This window comes from Sus scrofa, chromosome 13, assembly GCF_054392235.1.
Source record: "Sus scrofa isolate SSC_HxYL_T2T_F1_AM1 chromosome 13, Sscrofa_HxYL_maternal_Yorkshire_Landrace_v2.0, whole genome shotgun sequence".
Classification (NCBI taxonomy): Eukaryota; Metazoa; Chordata; class Mammalia; order Artiodactyla; family Suidae; genus Sus; species Sus scrofa.
In genome coordinates this window covers 162,370,483-162,382,485 of record NC_139395.1, presented here as the reverse complement: position 1 = coordinate 162,382,485, position 12,003 = coordinate 162,370,483, and the positions used below count along the sequence as shown (strand labels likewise).

Below are 12,003 nucleotides of genomic sequence, written 5' to 3'. Positions count from 1 at the left end.
AGAAATGCCTAATCAGACTTCTCTGTGCACTTGCCCTAACTTACAATTCAGAGTTGAGAGAGGAAATACTGCTTAGAGCAGGAAGAGTCCTTCTTAGCCCATATTATGGGTCTAGAGGAGGTGGGATTGCATAATGGGTTGGGATAGACACTGGGGAAAACACATCAGAAAACTGAGTAAAACAAAATCTGAAGACAATATTAGAGAATCTATTTTTAAAAGTTTTTTGAAAGAAAAACCCTGTGGTTTTAGGATTTGGGGATAAAGAAATTCTGGCTGGGATATATTTTTGCTTCTTTTTTTTTTTTAAGTCCAGGCAGAGTTTCAACAATGTTGAATTGAGAAACAAAAGCCATTGCTTCCAAAAGGTGGCTGCTGCATGTGGGCAGATGGGCTCCTGTCCATGGTGGATCCGACCTCAGTCCTGGACCCACCAGCAGGAACTTGAGAAAATGTCCTTGGGTTCATCAGCTGCTGGACCATCTCCAGTAGTGGGCAGCTTAGGCAAAGCCCACAGGGTTCTCCACTTCCCTGAAAATCCCTCCTCTTACCTCAAAATTAAGCCTTATGTCAGTTCCCCCAGTGACCTGAAGGGACTAGGAGGGGCTGGCCAGGCTGGGTTAGGCAGCGCAACCCTTTTATTCAGCTTCTTGCCTGATCTTCTGAAAGTCAACCTCTGGTCCTTTCCCTTAGCCAAGCCCAGCCTTTGCCTGTGGGAATGCGGGGTGGCTGCTTGTCAAGATGTTGACCATCATTAGAGATAATTAGAAGGTGGAGCACAGGCAACAAGCAATGACACCTGCAAACCAGGGTGGCTGGCTTAAAGTTTGAAAGCACGTTTTCCCCCTGCCAGCGGTGCATCCTTGAACTTGTGAGTTTCTCCAGAGACCTGACTGTACATTATTCATTTGAACCACAGGGTCTGGCACACTTGACTCTAATAGCTTTGTAAATTCAACTGTCAGCTGCCTTAGAGCATTGGCTTGTGTGACCTCTGGCCACAAGAGGGAGCACTTTGCCTGTCATTGGCAGGAACAGTATTCTGCTTCACTAGTGGGCTTGGCTTGTCTGCAAAACTTGCCTTTGGGTGAAAGTCTCAGATGTGGCCACTCTTAATTATTTGATGGCTAACTTTTAAATCTGGACCTTCTCGAACCAGAGGATAACTGGAAGAAATCTAAATGTTGTAGTAGCATTTAATGAATTGTATAAGCTATCATTAGCTGAGGCTAGCTCTGTGCTTATTTTTATTTTAGAAACAGGGAAAAGCATATTCTAGGAAAATGGAAACTCCCTTTCTTTAGGTCCCCTTACTGAGAGTTGCAAAACCATGGGAAGTGGAAATGGGACAGAGAAAGTTTCTCACTTTGGGGACAATGGGTATGATTTGCTGCTGGAACTCAGAGCCATCTGTGGGAGTTGAGGACTCTGCATGCAGTGAAAGGCAGGGAGCTCTGGGCACTACTGCGAAAATTTTGTAAGTTAAGTAATGAACTAGTTAAACTGGGTCATTCTGATTTGCACTTGGTGGGGGCACAGAGAGGTTGTGGTGTGAAAACAGGGAGAAAAGGGCTTCCCTGGCTGTCTCAGGGATAAAGCCTGGTGGTGGACAGTCCTTGGATCCTCCTTGACAGTAGCCGAGTGGTGGACTCCTGGGGACTCCTGGGGGATGGGTTCTAGGTGGAAGATGGAGGTTAGGATCATCTCAACTTGGTGTGATGGATGTTTTGAGAGGGGTCTTCTAGGGCTGAACACTCTTTGCTCATTTTTACTGCGAGAGCCTGCAGAGCTAAGAACGTGTTATTGCTAAAGTCAATTTCCTGAGTTTTGGTGTGATTCTGTGCTATGTTTAACTCTCTCTGGTTTGCTTTTCAGTGGTGAAAATGCCACAATAACCTACCACCTGCAGTTTAGGGTTCCATCGGAAGACCACAGTTTTATGAAGTATATGATGAGTGAGGAGCTGGTGCTGGGCGTTCTGCAACAGGATCTCCATGATCAGAACATGTCTGGTTGTGAGGCTCTGGGGCTTGATCCAGCATCCCTCTTGCTCTATGGTAAGTCAAGTGCATTCAGAAGGCAGAGCTGTGACCATGAATGAGTGAACCAGATGGACAGGTGGCTCACTTTGATTTCCATGCAGGTGATGTTCCACTCTCTGTGAAGGTCACCCAGACCCGCCCTCCACGAGCAGACAGAGCAGCTGGAGAAAAAGGTCACGGAAAAAAAAAAAAAAAAAACTTATAAAGATGAGGGTTTCTTGGTTGTAGTTCGCCCACATCTAACCCCGTAGCCCACGTCACAATATCCTTAGAAACCTGCATGAAAACACTGTGGTTTCACAAGAGAAGCAAGTGCTGAATAATTCGTAATAAATAATAGAGTTAAACTGTTGAAAGAAGATCCAGTATGGGGAGTCTATCTCTTTTTCTGTTGAAGGCCACTGAGTCCAGCCGGGTATTAACAGAGGGACAGAAAAAGGCAAATTCATCTCTTTCCTTAGAAGATTATCATCATTGTCATCAATTTACTCATCTAGTTTTAAAACTAAGAATGGGATGAGGAAATGGAAATGTTACTTAAAAAGCAAAGAAGACACCCCCCCCTCCCCGCACACTGATCAGAATCTGACAACCCTGGAAAAACCTGTCAGAAAGGAAGGTGGGAAGGCAAAATAACCACCAGCCTTCAAGACCTCGTTCCCTCACGTCTGCACTGCACTTTGGCCTTATGCCCCATGCTCCTCACTTCCCACTTCTGATTCCTCACTTGGAGATGTTTTTGGCTCTTGTTTAGCCCATACCACCAGCAGTCTTGAATAATTTCTCACCCACAGTCCATCAGAAACACTCTCCGCACATCAGCAGAAGTAAGTCTTAATTGAATGAATGAAAAGGCAAATGAGAAGGAGATGTGGTTAGTGGCAGGAACGGGGCTGGCAGCCGTGGGTCAGAAGAGCAGAACAGGTTATAAAGCACACATATCCCCACACAGTGTGAGAAGAGGCGATTTTGATGATGACACTTATTCTTGGGGGCAGGAGCTAGAAGTGGACTAATCTCAGCCTGGGAGGGCAGAAACTTAGGTAAAGCAGTTCTTTTTTTTTTAAACAATTATTTTTTAAAATTTATTTTTTATTATAGTTGATTTACAGTGTTCGGTCAATTTCTGCTGTATAGCAAATTGACCCAGTCATACATATGTATATATAAATTCTGTTTCTCACATTATCCTCTATCATGTTCTATCACAAGTCATTGGATATAGTTCCCTGTGCGGTACAGCAGGACCTCATTGATTCTATTCTAAATGTAATAGTTTGCATCTACTAATCCCAAACTCCCAGTCCATCCCACTCCTTCCCCCTCAGCAACCGCAAGTCTGCTCTCCATGTCTGTGAGTCTGTTTCTGTTCTGTAAATAGGTTCGTCTATGACATATTTTAGATTCCACATATAAGTCTTTCTCTTTCTGACCTACTTCACTTAATATGAGAATCTCTAGTTGCATTCATGTTGATGCAAATGGCATTATTTCATTCTTTTTTATGGCTGAGTAGTATTCCATTATATATATATGTACCTCTTGCCTGAGATGCCTGTGGCCGCCGAGGCTGTGTTGTGACTGGCCATGATGTCCTGAGCCTCCTCTCTAAGACTGTGGTCATCAGCAATTTCCAGACGGAGGAGAGGGAGTAGGAGGAGTGTGAGAAAGGATTGAGGAGGGTTATGAGGCTGGGAGGTTCACAGAGTACGATGCAGGGCAGGTTGGTTGTGCTGCCTCCAGGTAGACCTGGAGCTGCACCTCAGACTCTGCCTGGGCCCCCAGAATGCCGCTAGGGGCGCCCGTTCCCACTCCTCCAGATACACTTCCTCTGGGGAGGGGGGTTCCTCTGACCCACACCTGCGTTGTAGGGCATGGGCAGTGTCTGATATTTTCAGGAGGATGGGTGTCAGTCCGCTCTCAAATGGAAAGGTAGACAGTGACCATTTGGGAAGGGAGGAAGGAAGAAGAGACACAGAGAAAACGCAGAGGGAGGGAGGAGACACAGGACCCCTGGGAGGGACCATTGAGGCGGGGTTCCAAGGCTAGTTCCCTGTGTTCACAGGCACTGTGAACTTGGCAGGTTACTCCCCACCCCCTTGATAAGCTGAGCAGTTAGTTTCCCAGAAAAATAGTGTTCTAAATCATCAAAGAGCAAAAATTCTTAACATTGTCTGGTTCATGTTCCCTTACAAAATTTGGAGCAAACCATGCACCTTTCTTCTCAGGAAAAAATGCTCACACTCTTGTAAAATTCACACAGAATTTTACAATTTCAGGGGTTCCATGGATTCCCGGAGCCAGTCTATGCTTCCTTTCGGGGTCCTGTGTGTGTGTGTGTGTGTGTGTGTGTGTGTGTGTGTTTGTGTGTGTGTGTGTGTGTGTGTCTTAGAGCCGGAACCTTGAACTAGCTGCTAATTTGTATTTCTAGGGGATTTGGGGTGTATTTCTCATTCTCTAATTTGGAAATACAATGACTCTTTGACCTAACTGGAGGCATATTTTTATACAAGTAAAAACTTCCCTTAGGATTATAGTCATAAGGGAATTTTTCATTTTTTATTTATGTTTTTATATTTTAAATTTAGATTCTTTTAATATTTTATATGAATTTATAAAATTTTAAGTTTATAATTATATTTGATTAACAGACAACACTGTGTAAATTTAAGGGAACAGCATAATGACCTGACAGAGATTGCAAAATGATTATCATAATAAATGTGGTTAGCATCCATCATCATCACCTCAGATAGTTACAAAACTTTGGGTTTTTTTCCCTTCTTATGATAACTTTGAGATCTACTCTCTTGGCGACCTTCAAAGGTACCACACAACAGTGTTAACTGTAGTTGCCAAGCTGGGTACATCCCAGGACCGATTCATAACAGCAAGGTTGTGCCTTTTGCCCACCTTCACTCAATTCTTCCTCCTCCACACCTGTCTCTGGCAACCACCAACCCAACCTCTTTTTCTATGTTTTGCTTTTTTTTTTTTTTTTTTTTTTTTGAGATTCCACATGTGAGTGAGATCCTGTTGTATTTGTCTTTATCTGACTTGTTTCGTTTAGCGTAATGACCTCCAGGTTAAGGGAATCTTTTTTTTTCCCAATCACATTTTTTTAAGTGACTTTTATTTTTTTCCATTATCATTGGTTTACAGTGTTCTGTCAATTTTCTACAGTGCAGCAAAGTGACCGAGTCACACATACATATATACAATTTTTTTCTCACATTATCCTTCATCATGCTCATCACAAGTGACTAGATATAGTTCCCAGTAGTATACAGCAGGATCTCATTGCTTATCCTTTTTCCCTTTTTTTTTTTTTTTTTTTTTTTGCTTATTAGGGCCTCACCTGCAGTATATGAAAGTTCCCAGTCTAGGGGTCCAGTTGGAGCTGCAGCTGCCAGCCTACAGCACAACCACAGCAACGCCAGATCCCTAGCCTCATCTACAACCTGCACCACAGCTCATGGATACTTAGCCCATTGAGTGAGGCCAGAGATCGAACTTGAATCCTCATGGATATTAGTCTGGCTTGTAACCTGCTGAGCCACAAAGAGAACTCCAGGGGAGTTTTTTGTTTTTTTTTTTTTTTTGTCTTTTTGCTATTTCTTGGGCTGCTCTCGGGGCATAGGGAGGTTCCCAGGCTAGGGGTTCAATCGGAGCTGTAGCCACCGGCCTACGCCAGAGCCACAGCAAAGAGGGATCTGAGCCGCGTCTGCAACCTACACCACAGCTCACAGCAACGCCAGATCGTCAACCCACTGAGCAAGGGCAGGGACCGAACCCGCAACCTCATGGTTCCTAGTCGGATTCATTAACTACTGCGCCATGACAGGAACTCCAGGGAGTCTTTTTTTAATGGATCAAGCTCTCTTCTTCTGTCTTTGAGCTTCTTCGCCTTGTGGAGGGTGGTGCCCAGGAATAAGGAGGGGAAATCTGTTTTACAATATGAAACAACTGCATGAGTTATTTTGGACATAGGGGTTATTTTGTGCCGTTTTCTCAAGTGTGAAGGAGTTGGCCAGTAGACCGAGTAAGGACCAAAAGCAAAATCTGATCAATGTGAGAGAAGAGGAAAAAGCTGCAGGCAGTGAGAAGAGTGAACCTTGTTTGCACAATTTTGGGGTGAATTGATGGTCTGGCTGCTGGCAGAGAGACCAGTGTGTCCAGCCTGCCCTTGAAAGGCCTTCATGGCGTATCAAGGGAAACCATTTAGGCGGTTTCTAGATTCCCCAGAAAATGCAGAGTTTAGCCAAAGTGCACTAGTTCTCAACCTAGGGGTATTTGGCAAAGTCCAGAGATACTTTCGTTGTCACAATGGGAGTGTATGTTGGATACTAGCATCTAGTAGGAAGAGTCAGGGAGTCTTCTAAACCTCTTACAAAGCACAAGACAGCTTCCAACAACAAGGAATTATCCAGCCCCAAACATCAAGCCCTAGAACCCCATCGTGGATCATGTGGGCTCTCTATGTCCCTCTCTTTAGTCCTTACAAGGCTACTTGCCCCTTAGGCCACCTCCACACCTCTCCGCTTATCAGAATTTCTCACTGTATATTGTGCTTGTATTAAAAAATTAAAAATTGGAATTCCCTGGTGGCTCAGTGAATTAAGGATCCAGTGATGTTACTGTTGTGGCTGTGGTTACCGCTGTGCTGTGGGTTCAATCCCTGGCCTGGGAACTTGCACATGCCATGAGTGTGCCCCCCACAAAAAAGCCCTAAAAATTTAAAGGTGCTTTTATGGTTAGATTATGAAAAAGGGATGAACATTAAAATGTCCTCCGCATCCAAAAGGCCTCATCAAAATATTATTTATCAAGAATTGCACCAAAGCAAATGAGCAAACAATGTGTTATTTACCTTTTGAAGTTTTCAGAGGTGTGTGTGTGTGTGTTGCCTGAAGAAAACTTCCTTTGTTAGGAATTTACAAATATTCCAGTTTTACATACGAGGTTATAATCAAACTCCCATGAAATGGAATAAAATAGAAACATAAACATTTAAGATGATCATGATTATTTTTTTAAAATGGTGACTTTTGTTTGAATTTTATTTCAGAATGAAGCTGTAGAGGCTGATCTGTGTCTGAAAGCAGCACTCCACTGAACTTTGGGATGAAGAGGATTCATTCCGTTTTATAGAAAAGATCCTGTGAATTAACGTAGAAGGAGTCACAATGACTGAGGGGTGGAGATGGTCCTTTTTCTCCTGATTCTGCACAGTTATGGAGTCTGGCTTTACATCCAGGAAAACAGCACCCCAGCGCTGCCCCAGCTGGGTCCAGATGGGGCCAGGATGACTGACAGGGTGGTGGGTGGTCATTCCAGTGCAAGGTCACTGCTGTTCCTGAAGTACTAGCTGCCTCCACCCACACGTGCACACTTTCTCTTTAGCGGAGGGGTGGCCTTTCACGCCGGATCCCTCCAACCTGAGCCTTGGAGAGAGAACTGGGGGAGGCAGGCGAGAGGCAAGGCGGAGTTGAGCCAATGGCTCACTGAAGTCCTCCCACTCCCCTCTCTCCCACCTTTAGCTTTGATCTACCTCTGAGCAGGTCTGTGAGGAAGAGGTCGGCGCCTCCAGATGTGATTCTGTGTCTGCGCCCATGACCTGTAGCTGAAGGGCTCAGCAAAGCAGCCTTCAGCTCACCACTCAATGTTACTGCATTGTGTAGAGCTACAGCAATGAGAGGTGTGATTCTTCACCATTTCCCTTCTCTTCATTGGTCCCGTGAGTTTGGAGCACACCACTGTCATTTTGGATAGTAATTTATATTTTCACCATCTTCCATGAGAAACATTAAGACTGCTCAGCATCTGCTGTGGATAGTGCATGTTCATTGGCTCTTTGCTGTCCAGGGTTACTAGCCTTCCCATAGGACTCAGTGTCTTCAATGGTATATCTCACTGAAGATGGTTATGAAACAGGAAGAATCACTCTCAGAAATAAACTACTGGAAGTTTAATGCCAGATCCTTTGAGGAGGGTGGGAATAAGGGTCGCTGCATTGGTCGGCCACAGACAGCGTGTTGTCTGTCTTGAAGGAACAGAGTGTCTTTTTGGGGACATTGCTTTGCTGGAAATTTTCCAGGAGAGTTCTGTGATCATGTAATGAGACGTTCTTAGCGTTGATGTCTCGGTTAAATTGGCCTTGGGTGGACATCAGGATGGGGGCCTCTGTGTCCGGGGATGTACGCATCTTGGGCTAGATCTGCCTTGAGCTCTTTATGACCCAGAACTCTGAATAATGTGAATTTGCTTCCTTATTTAACTAGAAGATACATTTATTGTAACTCAGTGTCTCATTTTGAGGATAGTTCCTCAAACTAGTGAAACAGGTGAATTTCCCCTCTTCCTTTTTAGTTTTTACATGTCAAACATAAACCCCCTTGCGTTTGTATTTTAGAAAATAATGAAGAACATCATTGGAGAAGGATTTAAAATATTGACAATAAATTATTTTTGCCTCCGTGTTGTCATGTTGACCTTTGCTCTGTAGGGTTGACTCTCCAAGGCCAGGGTTTGGGCGGGCATTTTCTTGCAGTAATGGTATTGGTAGTGACATTTTCATTTCCCAGAGGGGAGGCTTCCTCTTCTGAGTGAATTAAGATTGAACTGGGATGGGCTGGATCCTCCTCTCCCTGTTCTGTTCTAGGGAAAGCAGGAGGGCCTTCTCTCCTCTCCCCTCCTCCCACTCCCTGGGCCCTGCAGGTGGGGCCTGGTGTCTGAAGGGCCTGGGGCTGAAAGGAAGGGCTGCTTCCTGTCTGGAGGTGGGACTGGGTTGGGTTCTGATCTTTTCTCCTTCAGAAACCACCGAGATGCAAGCATCTTGTCTTGGGTCTCAATCACTTGCAAGTCCTGGAGAGGCTTGTCCACAGGTTGGACTGTTCCACCAAAATAGTGTGGAAAGAACCAAATTTGTGACTAGAGCATTTTGAGATGTTTGGGGAAATGGCATCTGTATGTATACACTGTTCTGCTATAGGAGATGAATTGATTGGCCGTCACACATCTTCATGACAAGCATAAAGCCTGGTGTATAATAAGGTTTCAACAAATACCTGTGAAATCCCTGAAGGATTTGGGAAGAAAAACTGGTCCTTTCTGGAAGTCACTTACATACAGGCAGAAAGGAGACAGCCAGACCCTCCCATCACTGAGAAAAATTCTAGCCAGTTGTCCAAATCTTTTCTGCCTTTCAACTTAACTTCGTTCTGCAGATGTTTTAATGATGTGTTTGGCAAAAGGCTGCAGAATATACCTATGAGGACAATAATAAGGAAAAAAGCTGATAGTTGTATTAGGGAATTGGGCTCTGCACAGATGAAACAGGAAACAGCAGGAAAAAAATAGCCTGGTGATAAAAAATAAAGTCAAACTGTCAGTCTGTGTGGTGGTTAGAGAAAAGGGTGAAAAGCGTTATTTAATTGGAGAAAGTTTTGCCTAGGAAGTAAGAGCTGAACCCTGAAGCAGTGATGGGATTTGAATAAATAGATTTGCCTTCCTTGACACATGTTTGTGTCTTAGGATGAGTGGCATGTTTTCTCCTCTCCCCTTTAAATGTGCACTCTGGGCACAGAATCCTGCCCTGTGCAGAGTCTGGTTAGTGCTGAGAAAAATGGGAGGAATCTCTGAGTTTTCCCTTCTCTGCTCTCATTACTGTTTCATTGTTTGGAAATGAGCTAATTCACACTATTACTGCACTGCTAGTAGCAACGTTTCCTTTATGATTTAAGTTCATTATTGTCTCAGAGTCACAAGGCAGCCCTCTCATCTTATTGTTAGGAAACCAAGGTCTGAAGAGGTAGAAGAACCAGCCCAAAGTGCCCCAGTTTGGAGGAGCAAAGTCCAACCTACTGGGCAGCAACATGCGATCAATAGCCTCCAACCCTGTGGGCACCCCAGAGTCATGCTCAGTTGAGGCTTGGCTGCTATCTGGGGATCCGTGAGAAGCACAGGTGGTGAGGGGGGTGGTATGGGTGGAGAAGTGTGATCATCAGAGTGTGCAAGACTCTCTGGGGTGATCATGACCACTCAACGCTTCACCAAGTGCCTCACAAAGGAACCCTCTGTCAGGAAAGTGGGTGAGATTTAACACAGATCCATTTAACAGTTGACAGAACCAAGGCACACTCACATCAAGTGGCTTTCAGTTAGTTTTCTAAACTCAGGGGGTTGGCTTGGAAAAGAGCAGAGTCAGATAAATATAAACAGGATCTCCTTTTCTTATGAAGGCTCCCGTGGAATCTTGGGGACTCAGCTTTCCTGTTCTACTCATGTTCATCCATTCCTGAGGTTATTTGAAGCAACTGTCACCCAAAGTTATCCTAAAAACATCAGCATTTGAATTCATTTGTTGTCAGCTGTAGACTTTCCTGACCTATCAGTCGTTTTCTTGTACCTCTCTTCTGTTCTATATAAAAATTTATTTTCACAGACTAAGAGATTATTTATAGATACTAGTATGAATGTAAGACAAACCACAGAGAGGGCAGTTACTGCATAAAATATGCCTCTTTGTCTATGTATATTTTAAGTTCGGCATGGGGGAGAGATTTTCTGATTATGTTTGTGACTTAAGGGAGCACTTTAATCATCAGCCTCAGTTTTTTATCAAGAACAGGAATTCTTTAATTTAGGGGTTGCCTCCTCAACCCCTTGAAATTTTATGCAAATGTGTGTGTGCAGGTGGGTGAGTGAATGTACATTTTCTCTGAAGAGGCTGCACTGATTTCATCAGAAATCTTGAAATCTATGGAAAACAGCCCTGGTAGGTATTTGAAAACACTTCCAAAGGGCTCTCCTGCTTAAAAATAATTCCCTTTCATAATTCCTCTAAATTTCATTATAATAATAATTTTCTTTGGTTAAGCATTTATACTTATCTTCCCTATAAAATATATTTGGGACAGGTAATGCTTTCACAGGGTAAGAAAAACAAGTATAACTTATGTTTTACTAGAATATTTAAACCAGTCCACTCTCCAATTGAAAAATCCCAGCATAGGAGTTCCCGTTGTGGCGCAGTGGTTAACGAATCCGACTAGGAACCATGAGGTTGCGGGTTCGATCCCTGGCCTTGCTCAGTGGGTTAACGATCCGGCGTTGCCGTGAGCTGTGGTGTAGGTTGCAGACGCGGCTTGGATCCCGCGTTGCTGTGGCTCTGGCGTAGGCTGGTGGCTACAGCTCCGATTTAACCCCTAGCCTGGGAACCTCCATATGCTGCGGGAGCGGCCCAAGAAATAGCAACAACAACAACAACAACAACAACAACAAAAAAAGAAAAGAAAAATCCCAGCATAAACCTCAGCAACTTTGTGTGTCTGCCTCGCTGAAAGGCTGCCAGGTGATCCTACAGCACCAGGCACATCAGGTCATGTTTTTCTCTACACATGATAATGATTTTTGTTTCCCTTTGCTCTTTGTTATCAGTTGTTCAGGGTCTGTGATAAATAATTAACATACATTAGATGTACTCCTTCTGTTTATGAAGGGTGATGGGGCTGAACATCCAAGTTACATGCTCGAGGTCACAGATGGAGGAAGAACTGGACCCAGGACTCAAATCATTGATGATCTGGCTCTCTCCTCTAAGCCATGTTCCGTCTCATACTGTGTTCCCTGCTACCACACATGTCTCCTTTTGCACTTGAGTGAATCCCTGTCAAGGGTCAAACCTAGGATTCCATGTGGAAGAATTTTGCTAAAAATAGGAAGTTAGTGGAGGACAAGGTATTGAGATGTGATTGGCTCTTTAGCTGAAGGCCATCAACTGGCTGAGGTCACAGCACACCTATGCTGACACATCCAACCTCCAACTACTGGATTTATCCCACTGTGCCCTTAACACCTCTTCAATAGCAAAATTATTTAACTTTGGTTCTTTGGGGGAACAAAGTAGTAATTAAACTCATAATGCACCCAATGTTTGTCTCAACAAACTTCTTAATATTTT

The 12,003-nt window shown here is 44.0% G+C and overlaps 1 protein-coding gene across 1 annotated transcript in view; it reads left to right on the top strand.

Annotated features, from left to right (window-relative positions):
- The window catches only part of C13H3orf52 (chromosome 13 C3orf52 homolog), a 31,482-nt gene extending 22,962 nt beyond the window's left edge, over nt 1-8,520 (top strand). Inside the window, exons 5-6 of the mRNA XM_013982465.3 lie at nt 1,876-2,057; nt 7,111-8,520. Coding sequence (XP_013837919.2) covers nt 1,876-2,057; nt 7,111-7,115 — 187 coding nt within the window. The 3' untranslated portion in view covers nt 7,116-8,520. The remainder of the gene's footprint in view (nt 1-1,875; nt 2,058-7,110) is intronic.
- The last annotated feature ends 3,483 nt before the right edge of the window (nt 8,521-12,003 follow it).